The 20,576-nt window shown below is 60.8% G+C and overlaps 3 protein-coding genes across 5 annotated transcripts; all 3 read left to right on the top strand.

Moving 5' to 3' along the window:
* Positions 1 to 3,862: 3,862 nt before the first annotated feature.
* On the top strand, positions 3,863 to 5,399 carry LOC136789508 (spidroin-1-like). Its single transcript, XM_066989557.1, has 2 exons — positions 3,863 to 4,952; positions 5,371 to 5,399. The coding sequence occupies exons 1-2, from the start codon at positions 3,890 to 3,892 to the stop codon at positions 5,397 to 5,399; spliced, it is 1,092 nt and encodes a 363-aa protein (XP_066845658.1). The 5' UTR covers positions 3,863 to 3,889.
* A 617-nt stretch (positions 5,400 to 6,016) lies between these two features.
* Positions 6,017 to 8,890, top strand: LOC136789507 (spidroin-1-like). Its single transcript, XM_066989556.1, has 2 exons — positions 6,017 to 7,422; positions 8,878 to 8,890. The coding sequence occupies exons 1-2, from the start codon at positions 6,053 to 6,055 to the stop codon at positions 8,888 to 8,890; spliced, it is 1,383 nt and encodes a 460-aa protein (XP_066845657.1). The 5' UTR covers positions 6,017 to 6,052.
* A 995-nt stretch (positions 8,891 to 9,885) lies between these two features.
* LOC136789523 (mRNA decay activator protein ZFP36L3-like) lies at positions 9,886 to 20,459 on the top strand. Of its 3 annotated transcripts, none has more exons than XM_066989575.1 (3): positions 9,886 to 9,940; positions 10,295 to 10,538; positions 17,325 to 20,459. In XM_066989575.1, the coding sequence occupies exons 1-3, from the start codon at positions 9,901 to 9,903 to the stop codon at positions 18,340 to 18,342; spliced, it is 1,302 nt and encodes a 433-aa protein (XP_066845676.1). In that variant the 5' UTR covers positions 9,886 to 9,900; the 3' UTR covers positions 18,343 to 20,459. The 3 variants fall into 3 exon arrangements, 2 of the variants coding, with proteins under 2 accessions (XP_066845676.1, XP_066845675.1); XR_010828227.1 differs by lacking the exon at positions 9,886 to 9,940 and having other exon boundaries at positions 10,149 to 10,538; positions 17,325 to 18,821; positions 18,893 to 20,459; XM_066989574.1 differs by lacking the exon at positions 9,886 to 9,940 and having other exon boundaries at positions 10,149 to 10,538.
* The last annotated feature ends 117 nt before the right edge of the window (positions 20,460 to 20,576 follow it).

Here is a 20,576-nt window from a genome sequence, read left to right as displayed (position 1 = left end):
GGGGCTTCGGGGGAGGGGGCGGGGCCTGAGGGGTGGGGCCTGAGGGGGTGGGGGCTGGGAGGGGGGCGTGGGCTCCAGTGGGGTGGGCCTGCGGGGCTGGGATCTATGGGGTGGGGGGGATATGGGGGTGGGGGGGACGGCGGGGCAGGGATCTATGGGGCAGGGATCTATGGGGCGGGGATCTATGGAGGGTGGGAGCCCCCTCCCCCACCCCACCCCCATCTATGGGTGCCCCTGGGAGAGATCCATGTGGGGTGGGAGGTCTGTGGGGCGGGATCTATGGGGCTGGGATCTATGGGGCTGGGGATCTGTGGGGCCGGGATCTATGGGGCAGGGAGCTATGGGGCTGGGATCTATGGGGCCGGGGCACGCTGGGGCTGGGCACTATGGGGCAGGGATCTATGGGGCGGGTCCTTCCCCCCCCAGGAGGTAAAAGGGAGCCGCGAGGGGGGAGGGGGGGGGACGCGGAGATGCAGAAAGCGATCGGCTGCTTGCGGGGCTTCGGGTGGGTTTTGGGGAAAAAGGGGGATTTTGGGGCTGGGGGGGTTTGGGGGAAGATAGCGGGATTTTGGGGCCCTTTTGGGGGGCTGGGGGGTTTGGGGGCAGAGAGGGGGATTTTGGGGCTATGGGCTTGGCGCTATGGGGAACGGATCTATGGGGCCGGGGCGCTATGGGGCAAGGATCCGGTGGGGCCGGGTGCTATGGGGCAGGGATCTATGGGGCAGGGGATCTATGGGGCAGGGATCTATGGGGCAGGGGGAGCTATGGGGCGGGGAATCTATGGGGCAGGGATCTATAGGGTGGGGAAGATCTATGGGGCGGGGGATCAATGGGCTGGGGATCTATGGGGCAGGGATCTATGGGGCTGGGATCTCTGGGGCTGGGATCTATGGGGTGGGAGATCTATGGGGCTGGGGATCTATGGGGCAGGGATCTATGGGGCCGGGCGCTATGGGGCTGGGCGCTATGGGGAGGGATCCATGGGGCCGGGTGCTATGGGGCAGGGGATCTATGGGGCGGGGTCTGTGGGGCTGGGGATCTATGGGGCAGGGATCCATGGGGCTGGGCGCTATGGGGCAGGGATCTGTGGGGCAGGGATCTATGGGGCAGGGATCTATAGGGTGGGAGATCTATGGGGCGGGGGATCAATGGGCTGGGGATCTATGGGGCAGGGATCCGTGGGGCTGGGGATCTATGGGGCAGGCTGTCGGTGGGGCTGGGCACTATGGGGCAGGGATCTATGGGGTGGGACATCTATGGGGTGGGGGTCTATGGGGCGGGGGATCTATGGGGCTGGGATCTATGGGGCTGGGATCTATGGGGCTGGGATCTATGGGGCTGGGCATCTATGGGGCTGGGATCTATGGGGCGGGGATCTTTGGGGTGGGAGATCTATGGGGCTGGGGATCTATGGGGTGGGGGATCTATGGGGCAGGGATCTATGGGGCAGGGATCTATGGGGTGGGAAATCTATGGGGTGGGAGATCTATGGGGCTGGGGATCTATGGGGCTGGGGACCTGCGTGGCTGGAATATGTGGGGGGGGGGGGATCTGGGGCAGGCTGTCGGTGGGGGGATCTATGGGGCAGGGATCTATGGGGCTGGGATCTATGGGGCTGGGGATCTATGGGGCAGGGATCTATGGGGCTGGGGATCTATGGGGCGGGGGATCTATGGGGCAGGGATCTATGGGGCTGGGGATCTATGGGGTGGGACATCTATGGGGTGGGGGTCTATGGGGCGGGGGATCTATGGGTCTGGGATCTATGGGGCTGGGGATCTATGGGGCTGGGATCTATGGGGCTGGGATCTATGGGGCGGGGATCTATGGGGCTGGGGATCTATGGGGCTGGGCATCTATGGGGCTGGGATCTATGGGGCAGGGGATCTTTGGGGTGGGAGATCTATGGGGCTGGGGATCTATGGGGTGGGGGGATCTATGGGGCAGGGATCTATGGGGCAGGGATCTATGGGGCAGGGATCTATGGGGTGGGAGATCTATGGGGTAGGAGATCTATGGGGCTGGGGACCTGCGTGGCTGGAATATGTGGGGCGGGGGGATCTGTGGGGCTGGGGGGATCCGTGGGGCAGGCTGTCGGTGGGGCCGGGCGCTATTGGGCAGGAATCTATGGGGCAGGGATCTATGGGGCAGGGATCTATGGGGCTGGGGATCTATGGGGCTGGGATCTATGGGGCTGGGGATCTATGGGGCGGGGGATCCGTGGGGCCGGGCGCTATGGGGCTGGCATCTATGGGGCAGGGATCGGTGGGGCTTGGCGCTATGGGGCAGGGATCCGTGGGGCCGGGTGCTATGGGGCAGGGATCTATGGGGCTGGGCCCTATGGGGCAGGGGTCTATGGGGCTGGGGATCTATGGGGCAGGGATCTATGGGGTGGGAGATCTATGGGGCTGGGAGCTATGGGGCTGGGGGCATCTATGGGGTGGGATCTATGGGGCTGGGGTCTATGGGGCCGGGCGCTATGGGGCAGGGGATCTATGGGGCAGGGATCCGTGGGGCTGGGCGCTATGGGGCAGGGAGCTATGGGACTGGGGATCTGTGGGGCAGGGATCCGTGGGGCCGGGATCTATGGGGCAGGGCGCTATGGGGCTGGGATCTATGGGGCAGGGCGCTATGGGGCTGGGATCTCTGGGGCTGGGCGCTATGGGGCAGGGATGTGTGGGGCTGGGCGCTATGGGGCAGGGAGCTATGGGACTGGGGATCTGTGGGGCAGGGATCCGTGGGGCCGGGATCTATGGGGCAGGGCGCTATGGGGCTGGGATCTATGGGGCAGGGCGCTATGGGGCTGGGATCTCTGGGGCCGGGCGCTATGGGGCAGGGATCCGTGGGGCCGGGCGCTATGGGGCTGCCCCACAGTGGGACGGGAGCGTGCGCCTCTGGGACTACCGGGAGCCGCAGGACGAGGACGAGGCCGAGGCCGGGGGCGGCCGCCCCACGGCGCCGCTGCCCCACGGCCAATAAAAGCCCCGGGACCCCCAAGTGCCGGGCAGCGTCTGTGGGGCGGGGGCGGGGCGGGCGGGGGGGACACGGGCGGCGCCTGCCCTACATCTGCCCCACATCTCCCCACATCTGCCCTATATCTGCCCCACATCTGCCCCATATCTGCCCCATAACCCCATATCTGCCCCATAGCTGCCCCACATCTGCCCCACATCTCCCCACATCTGCCCCATATCCCCCTTTTCTGCCCCATATCTGCCCCACATCTGCCCCGCATCCCCCCACATATCTGCCCCATAACTGCCCTTCTGCCCTCACATCTGCCCCATAACCCTGTCATCTGCCCCACATCTGCCCCACATCTGCCCCACATCTGCCCCATGTCCCCATTTCTGCCCCACATCTGCCCCATAACCCCCCAGGTCTGCCCCAAATCCCCCCCAAACTCAAACTCTGGGGGTCTATGGGGCAGGGATCTATGGGGCAGGGATCTATGGGGCAGGGATCTATGGGGTGGGGGTATCTATGGGGCGGGGTATCTATGGGGCGGGGGATCTATGGGGCGGGGGATCTATGGGGGCAGGGATCTATGGGGCTGGGGATCTATGGGGCTGGAATCTATGGGGCGGGGGATCTATGGGGCAGGGATCTATGGGGCTGGGGATCTATGGGGCTGGAATCTATGGGGCTGGGGATCTATGGGGCTGGGGATCTATGGGGCTGGGATCTATGGGGCAGGGATCCATGGGGCAGGGATCTATGGGGATGGGGATCTGTGGGGCAGGGATCTATGGGGCAGGGATCTATGGGGCTGGAATTTGTGGGGTGGGGGATCTATGGGGCTGGGTATCTATGGGGCAGGGATCTATGGGGCGGGGGATCTATGGGGTAGGAGTTCTATGGGGCGGGGGATCTATGGGGCAGGGGATCTATGGGGCTGGGATCTATGGGGCTGGGGATCTATGGGGTGGGAGATCCATGGGGTGGGAGGTCTATGGGGCGGCATCTATGGGGCTGGGATCTATGGGGCAGGGATCTATGGGGCAGGGGAGATCTATGGGGTAGGGGATCTATGGGGCTGGGGATCTGTGGGGCAGGGATCTATGGGGCTGGGGATCTGTGGGGCAGGGGATCTGTGGGGCTGGGATCTATGGGGAGATCTATGGGGCAGGGATCTATGGGGCTGGGGATCTATGGGGCGGGGGATCTATGGGGCAGGATCTATGGGGCTGGGATCTATGGGGCTGGGGATCTATGGGGCAGGGATCTATGGGGCTGGGATCTATGGGGCTGGGGATCTATGGGGCTGGGATCTGTGGGGCTGGGATCTATGGGGCGGGGGATCTATGGGGCGGGGGATCTATGGGGCAGGGATCTATGGGGCAGGGATCTACGGGGTGGGAGATCTATGGGGCTGGGAGCTATGGGGCTGCGGGCATCTATGGGGTGGGAGCTATGGGGCTGGGGTCTATGGGGTGGGAGTTCTATGGGGCTGGGAGCTATGGGGCTGGGGGCATCTATGGGGTGGGATCTATGGGGCAGGGATCTATGGGGCCGGGCGCTATGGGGCAGGGGATCTATGGGGCAGGGATCCGTGGGGCTGGGCGCTATGGGGCAGGGAGCTATGGGACTGGGGATCTGTGGGGCAGGGATCCGTGGGGCCGGGATCTATGGGGCAGGGGCGCTATGGGGCTGGGATCTCTGGGGCCGGGCGCTATGGGGCAGGGAGCTATGGGACTGGGGATCTATGGGGCTGGGATCTCTGGGGCCGGGCGCTATGGGGCAGGGATCTCTGGGGCCGGGGCGCTATGGGGCAGGGAGCCGTGGGGCCGGGCGCTATGGGGCTGCCCCACAGTGGGACGGGAGCGTGCGCCTCTGGGACTACCGGGAGCCGCAGGACGAGGGACGAGGCCGAGGCCGGGGGCGGCCGCCCCACGGCGCCGCTGCCCCACGGCCAATAAAAGCCCCGGGACCCCCAAGTGCCGGCGGCGTCTGTGGGGCGGGGGGGCAGGGGGGGACGGGGGGGGGGGCGGGGGGGGACGGCGGCGGCGTCTGCCCCACATCTGCCCCACATCTCCCCATATCTGCCCCATATCTGCCCCACATCTCCCCATATCTGCCCCATATCTGCCCCACATCTGCCCCACATCTGCCCCCATAACCCCCATATCTGCCCCATATCTGCCCCACATCTGCCCCACATCTGCCCCATAACCCCCATATCTGCCCCATAGCTGCCCCACATCTGCCCCACATCTCCCCACATCTGCCCCATATCCCCCTTTTCTGCCCCATATCTGCCCCACATCCCCCATATCTGCCCCATAACTGCCCTTCTGCCCCACATCTGCCCCATAACCCTGTCATCTGCCCCACATCTGCCCCACATCTGCCCCACATCTGCCCCATAAGCCCCTTTCTGCCCCACATCTGCCCCATAACCCCCCAGGTCTGCCCCAAATCCCCCCCAAACTCAAACTCTGGGGGGTCTATGGGGGCAGGGATCTATGGGGCAGGGATCTATGGGGCAGGGATCTATGGGGTGGGGGTATCTATGGGGGCGGGGGTATCTATGGGGCGGGGGGATCTATGGGGGCGGGGGGATCTATGGGGCTGGAATCTATGGGGCGGGGGGATCTATGGGGCAGGGATCTATGGGGCTGGGGATCTATGGGGCTGGAATCTATGGGGCTGGGGATCTATGGGGCTGGGGATCTATGGGGCTGGGATCTATGGGGCAGGGGATCTATGGGGCTGGGATCTATGGGGCAGGGGGATCTATGGGGCTGGGATCTATGGGGCAGGGGATCTATGGGGCTGGGGATCTATGGGGCTGGGGATCTATGGGGCTGGGGATCTGTGGGGCAGGGATCTATGGGGCAGGGATCTATGGGGCTGGAATTTGTGGGGTGGGGGATCTATGGGGCTGGGTATCTATGGGGCAGGGATCTATGGGGCGGGGGGATCTATGGGGCAGGGATCTATGGGGCGGGGGATCTATGGGGTAGGAGTTCTATGGGGCGGGGGATCTATGGGGCAGGGGATCTATGGGGCTGGGATCTATGGGGCTGGGGATCTATGGGGTGGGAGATCCATGGGGTGGGAGGTCTATGGGGGCGGCATCTATGGGGCTGGGATCTATGGGGCAGGGGATCTATGGGGCAGGGATCTATGGGGCAGGGGAGATCTATGGGGTAGGGGATCTATGGGGCTGGGGATCTGTGGGGCAGGGATCTATGGGGCTGGGGATCTGTGGGGCAGGGGATCTGTGGGGCTGGGATCTATGGGGAGATCTATGGGGCAGGGATCTATGGGGCTGGGGATCTATGGGGCGGGGGATCTATGGGGCAGGATCTATGGGGCTGGGATCTATGGGGCTGGGGATCTATGGGGCAGGGATCTATGGGGCTGGGATCTATGGGGCTGGGGATCTATGGGGCTGGGATCTGTGGGGCTGGGATCTATGGGGCGGGGGATCTATGGGGCGGGGGATCTATGGGGCAGGGATCCGTGGGGCCGGATCTATGGGGTAGGGATCCGTGGGGCTGGGATCTATGGGGCAGGGATCCGTGGGGCCGGGCGCTATGGGGCTGGCATCTATGGGGCAGAGATCGGTGGGGCTTGGCGCTATGGGGCAGGGATCCGTGGGGCCGGGTGCTATGGGGCAGGGATCTATGGGGCCGGGCCCTATGGGGCAGGGGTCTATGGGGCTGGGGATCTATGGGGCAGGGATCTACGGGGTGGGAGATCTATGGGGCTGGGAGCTATGGGGCTGCGGGCATCTATGGGGTGGGAGCTATGGGGCTGGGGTCTATGGGGTGGGAGTTCTATGGGGCTGGGATCTATGGGGCAGGGATCTATGGGGCCGGGCGCTGTGGGGCAGGGGATCTATGGGGCAGGGATCCGTGGGGCTGGGCGCTATGGGGCAGGGAGCTATGGGACTGGGGATCTGTGGGGCAGGGATCCGTGGGGCCGGGATCTATGGGGCAGGGCGCTATGGGGCTGGGATCTCTGGGGCTGGGCGCTATGGGGCAGGGATGTGTGGGGCTGGGCGCTATGGGGCTGGGATCTATGGGGCTGGGATCTATTGGGCTGGGATCTATGGGGCTGGGATCTATGGGGCAGGGATCTATGGGGCCGGGAGCCGTGGGGCCGGGTGCTATGGGGCAGGGAGCTATGGGACTGGGGATCTGTGGGGCAGGGATCCGTGGGGCCGGGATCTATGGGGCAGGGCGCTATGGGGCTGGGATCTATGGGGCAGGGCGCTATGGGGCAGGGAGCCGTGGGGCCGGGCGCTATGGGGCTGCCCCACAGTGGGACGGGAGCGTGCGCCTCTGGGACTACCGGGAGCCGCAGGACGAGGACGAGGCCGAGGCCGGGGGCGGCCGCCCCACGGCGCCGCTGCCCCACGGCCAATAAAAGCCCCGGGACCCCCAAGTGCCGGCGGCGTCTGTGGGGCGGGGGGCAGGGGGGGACGGGGGGGGGCGGGGGGGGGGACGGCGGCGGCGTCTGCCCCACATCTGCCCCACATCTGCCCCACATCTCCCCATATCTGCCCCATAGCTGCCCCACATCTGCCCCACATCTCCCCATATCTGCCCCACATCTGCCCCACATCTGCCCCACATCTCCCCATATCTGCCCCATATCTGCCCCACATCTCCCCATATCTGCCCCATATCTGCCCCACATCTGCCCCACATCTGCCCCATAACCCCCTTTCTGCCCCACATCTGCCCCACATCTGCCCCACATCTCCCCACATCTGCCCCATAACCCCCTTTTCTGCCCCATATCTGCCCCACATCTGCCCCACATCCCCCCATATCTGCCCCATAACTGCCCTTCTGCCCCACATCTGCCCCATAACCCTGTCATCTGCCCCACATCTGCCCCACATCTGCCCCATAAGCCCCTTTCTGCCCCACATCTGCCCCATAACCCCCCAGGTCTGCCCCAAATCCCCCCAAACTCAAACTCTGGGGGGTCTATGGGGCAGGGATCTATGGGGCAGGGATCTATGGGGCAGGGATCTATGGGGCAGGCATCTATGGGGTGGGGGTATCTATGAGGCGGGGGATCTATGGGGCAGGGATCTATGGGGCAGGCATCTATGGGGTGGGGGTATCTATGGGGCTGGGAATCTATGGGGCAGGGATCTATGGGGCAGGGATCTATGGGGTGGGAGTTCTATGGGGCGGGGGATCTATGGGGCTGGGGATCTATGGGGCGGGGGATCTATGGGGCTGGGGATCTATGGGGCTGGGGATCTATGGGGCGGGGGATCTATGGGGCTGGGGATCTATGGGGTGGGGGTATCTATGGGGCTGGGAATCTATGGGGCTGGGATCTCTGGGGCTGGGAATCTATGGGGCTGGGAATCTATGGGGCTGGGGATCTATGGGGCAGGGATCTATGGGGCTGGGGATCTATGGGGCAGGATCTATGGGGCTGGGAATCTATGGGGCTGGGGATCTATGGGGCGGGGGATCTATGGGGCTGGAATCTATGGGGCTGGGGATCTATGGGGCGGGGGATCTATGGGGCTGGAATCTATGGGGCTGGGATCTGTGGGGTGGGAGATCTATGGGGCAGGAGACCCCCCAAGACCCCCCCAAAGCCACCCGGCGCCATGGCGGGGGCCCCTTATAGGGCCGCGGCCGCTATAGGGCCCGATAACGGGGCTGACCCTATAGGGCCCCCTAACGGGGCACCCCCTATAGGGCCCGCTTATGGGGCCGCGGCCGCTCTGGGGCCTAGTTATGGGGCGGCCGCCATGGGGCCTGCTCACGGGGCGGCCCCTATAGGGCCCGGTTATGGGGCCGCAGCCCCTATAGGGCCCCGTAAGGGGGTTCCCCGCTGTGGGGCCTGGTTATGGGGTTCCCGCTACGGGGCCTGGTTGTGGGGCGGCCCCTATAGGGCCCGGTTATGAGGCCGCAGCCGCTATGGGGCCCGGTAACGGGGCAGATCCTATAGGGCCCGGTTATGGGGCGGCCCCTATAGGGCCCGGTTATGGGGCGGCCCGTAACGGGGCCTGGTTATGAGGCCGCAGCCTCTATGGGGCCCGGTAACGGGGCAGATCCTATAGGGCCCGGTTCCAGGCCAGGCTTTATAGGGCCCCGTAACGGTGCAGGCCTTATAGGGCCCGGTTATGGGGTCCCCGCTACGGGGCCTGGTTATGGGGCGGCCCCTATAGGGCCCGGTTATGAGGCCGCAGCCGCTATGGGGCCCGGTAACGGGGCAGATCCTATAGGGCCCGGTTCCAGGCCAGGCCTTACAGGGCCCAGTTATGGGGTCCCCGCTATGGGGCCTGGTTATGGGGCGGCCGCCATGGGGCCTGGTCACGGGGCGGCCCCTATAGGGCCCGGTTATGGGGCCGCAGCACCTATAGGGCCCTGTAAGGGGGTTCCCCGCTGTGGGGCCTGGTTATGGGGTTCCCGCTACAGGGCCTGGTTGTGGGGCGGCCCCTATAGGGCCCGGTTATGGGGCCACAGCCGCTATGGGGCCCGGTAACGGGGCAGATCCTATAGGGCCCGCTTCCGGGCCAGGCTTTATAGGGCCCCATAACAGGGCAGGTCTTATAGGGCCCGGTTATGGGGCGGCCCCTATAGGGCCCGGTTATGGGGCAGCCCGTAACGGGGCCTGGTTATGGGGCCGCAGCCTCTATGGGGCCCGGTAACGGGGCAGATCCTATAGGGCCCGGTTCCGGGCCAGGCTTTATAGGGCCCCGTAACGGGGCAGGCCTTATAGGGCCCGGTTATGGGGCGGCCCCTATAGGGCCCGGTTATGGGGCAGCCCGTAACGGGGCCTGGTTATGAGGCCGCAGCCGCTATGGGGCCTGGTAACGGGGCAGATCCTATAGGGTCCGGTTCCAGGCCAGGCCTTATAGGGCCCGATTCCGGGGCAGGCCTTAAAGGGCCCCGTAACGGGGCCGCAGCCGCTATGGGGCCCGGTAACGGGGCAGATCCTATAGGGCCCGGTTCCAGGCCAGGCCTTATAGGGCCCGATTCCGGGGCAGGCCTTATAGGGCCCGATTCCGGGGCAGGCCTTATAGGGCCCCGTAATGGGGCAGGCCTCACCGGGCCCGGTTCCAGGCCAGGCCTTATAGGGCTGGATTCCGGGGCAGGCCTTATAGGGCCCCGTAACGGGGCAGGCCTTATAGGGCCCGGTTCCAGGCCAGGCCTTATAGGGCCCGATTCCGGGGCAGGCCTTATAGGGCCCCGTAACGGGGTAGGCCTCAGAAGGCCTGGTTACGGGGCCGCAGCCGCTATGGGGCCCGGTAACGGGGCAAATCCTATAAGGCCCGGTTACGGGCCAGGCCTTAGAGGGCCCAGTTATGGGGTCGCCGTTATAGGGCCTGGTTACGGGGCGGCGGCCGTGCGCTACGGGGCGGCCGCGGGGCGCGCTCTCGGGGCGGCGGCGCGGGGGCTGAGCCGGGGGGCGGCGGCGCTTTTGGGGTCCCCCGGGTTCGGGCGGGCCCACGCGGCGGCCGTGGCGGCCCTGGTGGGGCTGGGGCCGGCCCTGCGGCACGCGGCCGACCCCAAAAGCCTCCTGGCGGCACCCCATAACCTGCTGGAGGCGTGAGTTATGGGGTCGGGGGGGTTTGGGGTCACGGGGGGGGTTATGGGGTCGGGGGGGTTATGGGGTCGGGGGGGGTTATGGGGTCGGGGGGGAGTTATGGGGTTTGGGGGGGTTGTGGGGTTTGGGGGGGGTTATGGGGTTTGGGGGGGGTTATGGGGTTTGGGGGGGTTATGGGGTTTGGGGGGGTTATGGGGTTTGGGGGGTTATGGGGTTTGGGGGGGTTGTGGGGTTTGGGGGGGTTATGGGGTCGGGGGGGGTTATGGGGTCGGGGGGGAGTTATGGGGTTTGGGGGGTTGTGGGGTTTGGGGGGGGTTATGGGGTTTGGGGGGGGTTATGGGGTTTGGGGGGGTTATGGGGTTTGGGGGGGTTATGGGGTTTGGGGGGTTATGGGGTTTGGGGGGGTTGTGGGGTTTGGGGGGTTATGGGGTTTGGGGGGTTGTGGGGTTTGGGGGGTTGTGGGGTTTGGGGGGTTATGGGGTTTGGGGGGTTATGGGGTTTGGGGGGGTTATGGGGTTTGGGGGGGTTGTGGGGTTTGGGGGGGTTGTGGGGCTGGGGGGAGATGTGGGGCCAGGGGGGTTGTGGGGCTGGTTATGGGGTTTTGGGGTGTGTGGGGTTTTGAGGGGGGTTATAGGGTTTGGGGGGGTTGGGGGGGGTTGTGGGGTTTGGGGGGTTCAGGGGGTTTTGGGGTCGGGGGGGTTGTGGGGTTTTGGGGGGTTGTGGGGCTGGGGGAGCCGCTATGGGGCTGGGGGCTATGGGGCAGCAGGGGTGCTATGGGGGGGGGCTCAGGGGCGCTATGGGGCCCCTATGGGGTCCCTACGGGGTTTCTATGGGGTCCCTATGGGATTTCAGTGGGGTTTCTATGGGGTTTCTATGGGGTTTTAATGGGGTTTTTATGGGGTTCCTACGGGATTTCTATGGGGTTTTTATGGTTTTTTTTATGGGGTCCCTATGGGATTTCTGTGGGGTTTCTATGGGGTTTTTATGGGGTTTCTATCGGGTCTTTATGGGGTTTCTATGGGGTCCCTACCGGGTTTTTATGGGGTCCCTACAGGGTCCCTATGGGATTTCTATGGGGTTTTTATGGGGTTTCTATGGGGTCCCTACGGGATTTCTGTGGGGTTTCTATCGGGTCTCTATGGGGTTTCTATGGGATTTCTATGGGATTTCTATGGGATTTCTATGGGGTTTCTATGGGGTTTTTATGGGGTCCCTACGTGGTTTTTATGGTTTTTTTGTGGGGTTTTAATGGGGTTTCTATGGGATTTCTATGGGGTCTCTATGGGGTTTTTATGGGGTCCCTACAGGGTCCCTATAGGATTTCTATGGGGTTTTTATGGGGTTTTTATGGGTTTTCAATGGGGTTTCTATGGGGTCCCTATGGGGTTTCTACGGGGTCCCTATGGGATTTCTGTGGGGTCCCTATGGGGTTCCTATAGGATTTCTATGGGGTTTTTATGGGGTTTTTATGGGTTTTCAATGGGGTTTCTATGGGGTCCCTATGGGGTTTCTACGGGGTCCCTATGGGATTTCTGTGGGGTCCCTATGGGGTTCCTATAGGATTTCTGTGGGGTTTCTATGGGGTCCCTACAGGGTCCCTATAGGGTTTCTATGGGGTTTTAATTGGGTTTTTATGGGGTCCCTACAGGGTTTTTATGGGGTCCCTACAGGGTTTCTACGGGGTCCCTATGGGGTTTCTATGGGATTTCAATGGGGTTTCTATCGGGTCTCTATGGGGTTTCTATGGGGTCCCTACGGGATTTCTGTGGGGTTTCTATGGGGTTTCTGTGGGGTCCCTATGGGGTTTCTATGGGATTTCTATGGGATTTCTATGGGGTTTCTATGGGGTTTCTATGGGGTTTTTATGGGGTCCCTACATGGTTTTTATGGGGTTTTTGTGGGGTCCCTACAGGGTCCCTATGGGATTTCTATGGGGTTCCTACAGGGTTTCTATGGGGTTTTAATGGGGTTTCTATGGGATTTCTATGGGGTCTCTATGGGGTTTCTATGGGGTCCCTACGGGGTTTTTGTGGGGTTTTTATGGGGTCCCTACAGGGTCCCTATGGGATTTCTATGGGGTTTCTATGGGGTTTTTATGGGGTTCCTACAGGATTTCTATGGGGGTTTTATGGTCTTTTTATGGGGTCCCTATGGGATTTCTGTGGGGTTTCTATGGGGTCCCTACAGGGTTTCTATGGGGTCCCTATGGGGTCCCTATGGGGTTTCTATAGGATTTCTGTGGGATTTCTATGGGATTTCTATGGGGTCTCTATGGGGTTTCTATGGGGTCCCTACGGGGTTTTTATGGGGTCCCTACGTGGTTTTTATGGTTTTTTTGTGGGGTTTTAATGGGGTTTCTATGGGATTTCTATGGGGTCTCTATGGGGTTTTTATGGGGTCCCTACAGGGTCCCTATAGGATTTCTATGGGGTTTTTATGGGGTTTTTATGGGTTTTCAATGGGGTTTCTATGGGGTCCCTATGGGGTTTCTACGGGGTCCCTATGGGATTTCTGTGGGGTCCCTATGGGGTTCCTATAGGATTTCTGTGGGGTTTCTATGGGGTCCCTACAGGGTCCCTATAGGGTTTCTATGGGGTTTTAATTGGGTTTTTATGGGGTCCCTACAGGGTTTTTATGGGGTCCCTACAGGGTTTCTACGGGGTCCCTATGGGGTTTCTATGGGATTTCAATGGGGTTTCTATCGGGTCTCTATGGGGTTTCTATGGGGTCCCTACGGGATTTCTGTGGGGTTTCTATGGGGTTTCTGTGGGGTCCCTATGGGGGTTTCTATGGGGTCCCTATTTCTATGGGATTTCTATGGGGTTTCTATGGGGGATTTCTGTGGGATTTCTATGGGATTTCTATGGGGTCTCTATGGGGTTTCTTCTATGGGGTTTTTATGGGGTCCCTACATGGTTTTTATGGGGTTTTTGTGGGGTCCCTACAGGGTCCCTATGGGATTTCTATGGGGTTCCTACAGGGTTTCTATGGGGTTTTAATGGGGTTTCTATGGGATTTCTATGGGGTCTCTATGGGGTTTCTATGGGGTCCCTACGGGGTTTTTGTGGGGTTTTTATGGGGTCCCTACAGGGTCCCTATGGGATTTCTATGGGGTTTCTATGGGGTTTTTATGGGGTTCCTACAGGATTTCTATGGGGGTTTTATGGTCTTTTTATGGGGTCCCTATGGGATTTCTGTGGGGTTTCTATGGGGTCCCTACAGGGTTTCTATGGGGTCCCTATGGGGTCCCTATGGGGTTTCTATAGGATTTCTGTGGGATTTCTATGGGATTTCTATGGGGTCTCTATGGGGTTTCTATGGGGTCCCTACGGGGTTTTTATGGGGTCCCTACGTGGTTTTTATGGTTTTTTTGTGGGGTTTTAATGGGGTTTCTATGGGATTTCTATGGGGTCTCTATGGGGTTTTTATGGGGTCCCTACAGGGTCCCTATAGGATTTCTATGGGGTTTTTATGGGGTTTTTATGGGTTTTCAATGGGGTTTCTATGGGGTCCCTATGGGGTTTCTACGGGGTCCCTATGGGATTTCTGTGGGGTCCCTATGGGGTTCCTATAGGATTTCTGTGGGGTTTCTATGGGGTCCCTACAGGGTCCCTATAGGGTTTCTATGGGGTTTTAATTGGGTTTTTATGGGGTCCCTACAGGGTTTTTATGGGGTCCCTACAGGGTTTCTACGGGGTCCCTATGGGGTTTCTATGGGATTTCAATGGGGTTTCTATCGGGTCTCTATGGGGTTTCTATGGGGTCCCTACGGGATTTCTGTGGGGTTTCTATGGGGTTTCTGTGGGGTCCCTATGGGGTTTCTATGGGATTTCTATGGGATTTCTATGGGGTTTCTATGGGGTTTCTATGGGGTTTTTATGGGGTCCCTACATGGTTTTTATGGGGTTTTTGTGGGGTCCCTACAGGGTCCCTATGGGATTTCTATGGGGTTCCTACAGGGTTTCTATGGGGTTTTAATGGGGTTTCTATGGGATTTCTATGGGGTCTCTATGGGGTTTCTATGGGGTCCCTACGGGGTTTTTGTGGGGTTTTTATGGGGTCCCTACAGGGTCCCTATGGGATTTCTATGGGGTTTCTATGGGGTTTTTATGGGGTTCCTACAGGATTTCTATGGGGGTTTTATGGTCTTTTTATGGGGTCCCTATGGGATTTCTGTGGGGTTTCTATGGGGTCCCTACAGGGTTTCTATGGGGTCCCTATGGGGTCCCTATGGGGTTTCTATAGGATTTCTGTGGGATTTCTATGGGATTTCTATGGGGTCTCTATGGGGTTTCTATGGGGTCCCTACGGGGTTTTTATGGGGTCCCTACGTGGTTTTTATGGTTTTTTTGTGGGGTTTTAATGGGGTTTCTATGGGATTTCTATGGGGTCTCTATGGGGTTTTTATGGGGTCCCTACAGGGTCCCTATAGGATTTCTATGGGGTTTTTATGGGGTTTTTATGGGTTTTCAATGGGGTTTCTATGGGGTCCCTATGGGGTTTCTACGGGGTCCCTATGGGATTTCTGTGGGGTCCCTATGGGGTTCCTATAGGATTTCTGTGGGGTTTCTATGGGGTCCCTACAGGGTCCCTATAGGGTTTCTATGGGGTTTTAATTGGGTTTTTATGGGGTCCCTACAGGGTTTTTATGGGGTCCCTACAGGGTTTCTACGGGGTCCCTATGGGGTTTCTATGGGATTTCAATGGGGTTTCTATCGGGTCTCTATGGGGTTTCTATGGGGTCCCTACGGGATTTCTGTGGGGTTTCTATGGGGTTTCTGTGGGGTCCCTATGGGGTTTTTGTGGGGTCTATGGGATTTCTATGGGATTTCTATGGGGTTTCTATGGGGTTTCTATGGGGTTTTTATGGGGTCCCTACAGGGTCCCTATGGGATTTCTATGGGGTTTCTATGGGGTTTTTATGTTCCTACAGGATTTCTATGGGGGTTTTATGGTCCCCTACATGGGGTCCCTACAGGGTTTCTATGGGGTCCCTATTTATGGGGTTTCTATAGGATTTCTGTGGGATTTCTATGGGATTTCTATGGGGTCTCTATGGGGTTTCTATGGGGTTTTTTTATGGGGTCCCTACGTGGGGTTTTTTTGTGGGGTTTTAATGGGGTTTCTATGGGATTTCTATGGGGTCTCTATGGGGTTTTTATGGGGTCTACAGGGTCCCTATAGGATTTCTATGGGGTTTTTATGGGGTTTTTATGGGTTTTCAATGGGGTTTCTATGGGGTCCCTATGGGGTTTCTACGGGGTCCCTATGGGATTTCTGTGGGGTCCCTATGGGGTTCCTATAGGATTTCTGTGTTTCCCTACAGGGTCCCTATAGGGATTTCTATGGGGTTACAGGGTTTCTACGGGGTCCCTATGGGGTTTCTATGGGATTTCAATGGGGTTTCTATCGGGTACAGGGGTCCCTACGGGATTTCTGTGGGGTTTCTATGGGGTTTCTGTGGGGTCCCTATGGGGTTTCTATGGGATTTCTATGGGATTTCTATGTTTCTATGGGGTTTCTATTTTTTATGGGGTCCCTACATGGGGGGTTTTTGTGGGGTCCCTACAGGGTCCCTATGGGATTTCTATGGGGTTCCTACAGGGTTTCTATGGGGTTTTAATGGGGTTTCTATGGGATTTCTATGGGGTCTCTATGGGGTTTCTATGGGGTCCCTACGGGGTTTTTGTGGGGTTTTTATGGGGTCCCTACAGGGTCCCTATGGGATTTCTATGGGGTTTCTATGGGGTTTTTATGGGGTTCCTACAGGATTTCTATGGGGGTTTTATGGTCTTTTTATGGGGTCCCTATGGGATTTCTGTGGGGTTTCTATGGGGTCCCTACAGGGTTTCTATGGGGTCCCTATGGGGTCCCTATGGGGTTTCTATAGGATTTCTGTGGGATTTCTATGGGATTTCTATGGGGTCTCTATGGGGTTTCTATGGGGTCCCTACGGGGTTTTTATGGGGTCCCTACGTGGTTTTTATGGGTTTTTTGTGGGGTTTTAATGGGGTTTCTATGGGATTTCTATGGGGTCTCTATGGGGTTTTTATGGGGTTCCTACGGGATTTCTATGGGGTTTTTATGGTTTTTTTATGGGGTTTCTATGGGATTTCTGTGGGGTTTCTATGGGGTTTCTATGGGTTCCCTATGGGGTTTCTACGGGGTCCCTATGGGGTTTCTGTGGGGTTTTTGTGGGGTTTCTATGGGGTCCCTATGGGGTTTCTCCAGGGTTTCTATGGGGTTTTTATGGGGTTTCTGTGGGATTTCTATGGGGTTTTAATGGGGTTTTTATGGGGTTCCTACAGGATTTCTATGGGGTTTTTATGGTTTTTTTATGGGGTCCCTATGGGATTTCTGTGGGGTTTCTATGGGGTTTTTATGGGGTTTCTATCGGGTCTTTATGGGGTTTCTACCGGGTTTTTATGGGGTCCCTACAGGGTCCCTATGGGATTTCTATGGGGTTTTTATGGGGTTTCTATGGGGTCCCTACGGGGTTTTTGTGGGGTTCCTACAGAGTTTCTATGGGATTTCTATGGGGTTTCTATGGAGTTTTTATGGGGTTTCTGTGGGATTTCTATGGGTCCCTATGGGATTTCTGTGGGTCCCTATGGGATTTCCGTGCGGTTCCTATGGGGTTTCTATGGGGTCCCTACGCTTTTCTACGGGGTCGCCACGTGTCTGGGGGATTTCCACGGGCCCGCGGGCTTTCTACGGGATTTTTACGGGGTGCCCCGCCCCCCCCGCCCCACACCTCACCCCCCGCCCCCCCCCCGTACCCCCGACAGCCGCCTCGTCGCCTCGGCCGGCCGCTGGACGGCGCTGCTCCTGGGGGCCCTCCTCATCGCCTCCCTCCCGCTGGCCCAGCCGGGGGGCGGCCGCCGGGGGGCGGTGCTGCGGGCGGCCGGCCGGCTGGCCGTGGGGGCCACCGTCATGGCCGCCGCCGCCCCCCGCCTCTTCGCCGCCCTCGAGGCCGCCGCCGGCCTCCGCCCTTCCCCGCAGGCCTTCGGCCTCGTCCTCTGCGGCCTGGGGCTGGGCGAGGAGCTGGGGGCGCTGGCGAGGCTCCTGCACCCGCCCCGGGTGGCCGGCGGGGAGGGCAGGGTGGCTAGCGGAAGAGGGACGGCTAGCGGGGACGCCTGGCTGGCTACCGGAAGAGGGATGGCTACCGAGGACGCCTGGTTGGCTACTGGAAGAGGGATGGCTACCGAGGACGCCTGGTTGGCTACTGGAAGAGGGATGGCTACCGAGGACGCCTGGTTGGCTACCGGAAGAGGGATGGCTACCGGGGAGAGGAGGATGGCTACCGGAAGAGGGATGGCTACCGAGGACGCCTGGTTGGCTACCGGAAGAGGGATGGCTACCGGGGAGAGGAGGATGGCTACTGGAAGAGGGATGGCTACCGGGGAGAGGAGGATGGCTACCGGAAGAGGGATGGCTACCGAGGACACCTGGATGGCTACCGGCAGCGGGATGGCTACCAGAGAGAGGAGGATGGCTACCGGCAGCGAGATGGCTCCCGGGGAGGCCAAGATGGCCGCCGCCGCCCAGCCGGCCACCGGCGAGGCCCGGCCGGTGGCCACCACCCCGCTCTGCCTCCTCTTCCTCCTCAACGCCGGGCTCCTCGTGCTGTGGCAGGGGGCGCTGGCGGCCATCTTGGCTTACCGGTGCCACTGGGCCGCCAACGCGGCCGGCGCCGGCCTGGGCTGGGCCGCCTGGGCCTTCACCTACCGCCTCTGGTACCGCTGCCCCTGCTCCCCGGGGAGGCCCGGCCTGGGGTTGAGGCCCCGGGGGGGTTGGGGGGGGTGAGGGGGAGGGGGTGGGGGGGGGCCCCCCAAAATATTTCGGGGGGGGGGGGCCCAAAGTTTTGGGGGGAACCCAAATTTTTCGGGGGGGAACCCGAGGTTTTGGGGGGGAACCTAAATTTTTAGGGGGGGACCCAAAATTTCGGGGGGGACCCAAATTTTTTGGGGGGGGACCCAAATTTTTAGGGGGGGACCCAAATTTTTAGGGGGGACCCCAAAATTTGGGGGGGGAGGCCCCGAATTTTTCTGGGGGGACCCCAAATTTTTCGGGGGGACCCCAAATTTTCGGGGGGACCCCAAAATTTTCGGGGGGGACCCCAAATCTTTTTGGGGGGAAACCCTGAAATTTTGGGGGGGGGAAGGCCTAAAATTTGGGGGGGAGGTCCTGAAATTTTAGGGGGGGGGAGGTCGAGGGGAGGAAGGAGGCCTCGGGGGGCATTGGGAGGCTGTAGAACTCTACAGGACCCCAGTAGGCCCCAGTAGGCCCCCAGTATGCCCCACTAGGCCCCAGTAGGCTCCAGTAGGCCCCAGTAGGCCCCAGTAGGCCCCAGTAGGCCCCAGTAGGCTCCAGTAGGCCCCAGTAGGCCCCAGTAGGTCCCAGTAGACTCCAGGAGGCCCCACTAGGGCCCAGTAGGCTCTAGTAGGTCCCTGTAGGCCCCACTAGGCTCCAGTAGGCCCCAGTAGGCCCCAGTAGGCTCCAGTAGGCCCCAGTAGGCCCTAGTAGGTCCCAGTAGACTCCAGTAGGCCCCACTAGGGCCCAGTAGGCTCTAGTAGGTCCCTGTAGGCTCCACTAGGCTCCAGTAGGCCCCAGTAGGCCCCAGTAGGCTCCAGTAGGCCCCAGTAGGCCCTAGTAGGTCCTAGTAGACTCCAGTAGGCCCCACTAGGGCCCAGTAGGCTCTAGTAGGTCCCTGTAGGCCCCACTAGGCCCCACTAGGCCCCAGTAGGCCCCAGTAGGCTCCAGTAGGCCCCAGTAGGCCCCAGTAGGTCTCAGTAGACTCCAGTAGGCCCCACTAGGGCCCAGTAGGCTCTAGTAGGTCCCTGTAGGCCCCACTAGGGCCCAGTAGACCCCAGTAGGCCCCAGTAGGCTCCAGTAGGCCCCAGTAGGCCCCAGTAGGTCTCAGTAGACTCCAGTAGGCCCCACTAGGGCCCAGTAGGCTCTAGTAGGTCCCTGTAGGCCCCACTAGGCTCCAGTAGACCCCAGTAGGCCCCAGTAGGCTCCAGTAGGCCCCAGTAGACCCCAGTAGGTCTCAGTAGACTCCAGTAGGCCCCACTAGGGCCCAGTAGGCTCTAGTAGGTCCCTGTAGGCCCCACTAGGCTCCAGTAGGCCCCAGTAGGCCCCAGTAGGCTCCAGTAGGCCCCAGTAGACCCCAGTAGGTCTCAGTAGACTCCAGTAGGGCCCCACTAGGGCCCAGTAGGCTCTAGTAGGTCCCTGCAGGCCCCACTAGGGCCCAGCAGGCTCTAGTAGGTCCCTGTAGGCCCCACTAGGCTCCAGTAGGCCCCAGTAGGCCCCAGTAGGTCCCAGTAGACCCCAGTAGGTCCCAGTAGGCTCCAGTAGGCTCCAGTAGGCCCCAATAGGCTCCAGTAGGCCCCAATAGGCTCCAGTAGGCACCAGTAGGCTCCAGTAGGCTCTAGTAGGCTCCAGTAGGCCCCAGTAGGTCCCAGTAGGCCCCAGTAGGCTCCACTAGGCCCCAATAGGCTCCAGTAGGCCCCAATAGGTCCCCAGTGCAGGCGCCAGTAGGCCTCAGTATGCCCCAGTAGGCTCCAGTAGGCTCCAGCAGCCCCCAGTAGGCTCCACTAGGCTACTGTAGGCCCCAGTAGACCCCAGTAGGCCCCAGTAGTTCTCAGTAGGCCCCAGTAGGGCCACAGTAGGCCCCAGTAGGGCCCCATTATGCCCCAGTAGGCTCCAGTAGGCCCCAGTAGGCTCGAGTAGGCCCCAGTAGTTCTCAGTAGGCTCCTGTAGGCCCCAGTATGCCCCAGTAGGCCCCAGTATGCCCCAGTAGGCTCCAGTATGCCCCAGTATGCCCCAGCAGACCCCAGTAGGCCCCAGTATGCCCCAGTATGCCCCAGGAGACCCCAGTAGGCCCCAGTATACCCCAGTAGCCCCCAGTGTGCCCCAGAAGACCCCATTATGCCCCAATGGGCTCCAGTAGGCCCCAGTAGGCCCCAGCAGCCCCCAGTGTGCCCCAGTAGACCCCAGTAGGTCCCAGTAGACCCAGTGGGGGGGCCCCCCAAATCAGG

This window comes from Anser cygnoides, unplaced genomic scaffold (genome assembly GCF_040182565.1).
Source record: "Anser cygnoides isolate HZ-2024a breed goose unplaced genomic scaffold, Taihu_goose_T2T_genome scaffold_52_1, whole genome shotgun sequence".
NCBI lineage: Eukaryota > Metazoa > Chordata > Aves > Anseriformes > Anatidae > Anser > Anser cygnoides.
This window is presented reverse-complemented; position numbering and strand designations above follow the sequence as displayed.

What these genes read in the sequence shown, in the direction of transcription:
- LOC136789507 (XM_066989556.1), top strand. Translation starts at nt 6,053, where the DNA reads ATGGGGTGGGAGGTCTATGGGGGCGGCATCTATGGGGCTGGGATCTAT.
- LOC136789508 (XM_066989557.1), top strand. Translation starts at nt 3,890, where the DNA reads ATGGGGCTGGGATCTATGGGGCTGGGGATCTATGGGGTGGGAGATCCA. An exon ending in CCCAAGTGCCGGCGGCGTCT is followed by an intron (nt 4,953 to 5,370) that starts GTGGGGCGGGGG and finishes CTGCCCCATAAG; the next exon opens with CCCCTTTCTGCCCCACATCT.
- LOC136789523 (XM_066989574.1), top strand. Translation starts at nt 10,228, where the DNA reads ATGGGGCCCGGTAACGGGGCAAATCCTATAAGGCCCGGTTACGGGCCA. An exon ending in CCCCATAACCTGCTGGAGGC is followed by an intron (nt 10,539 to 17,324) that starts GTGAGTTATGGG and finishes TACCCCCGACAG; the next exon opens with CCGCCTCGTCGCCTCGGCCG.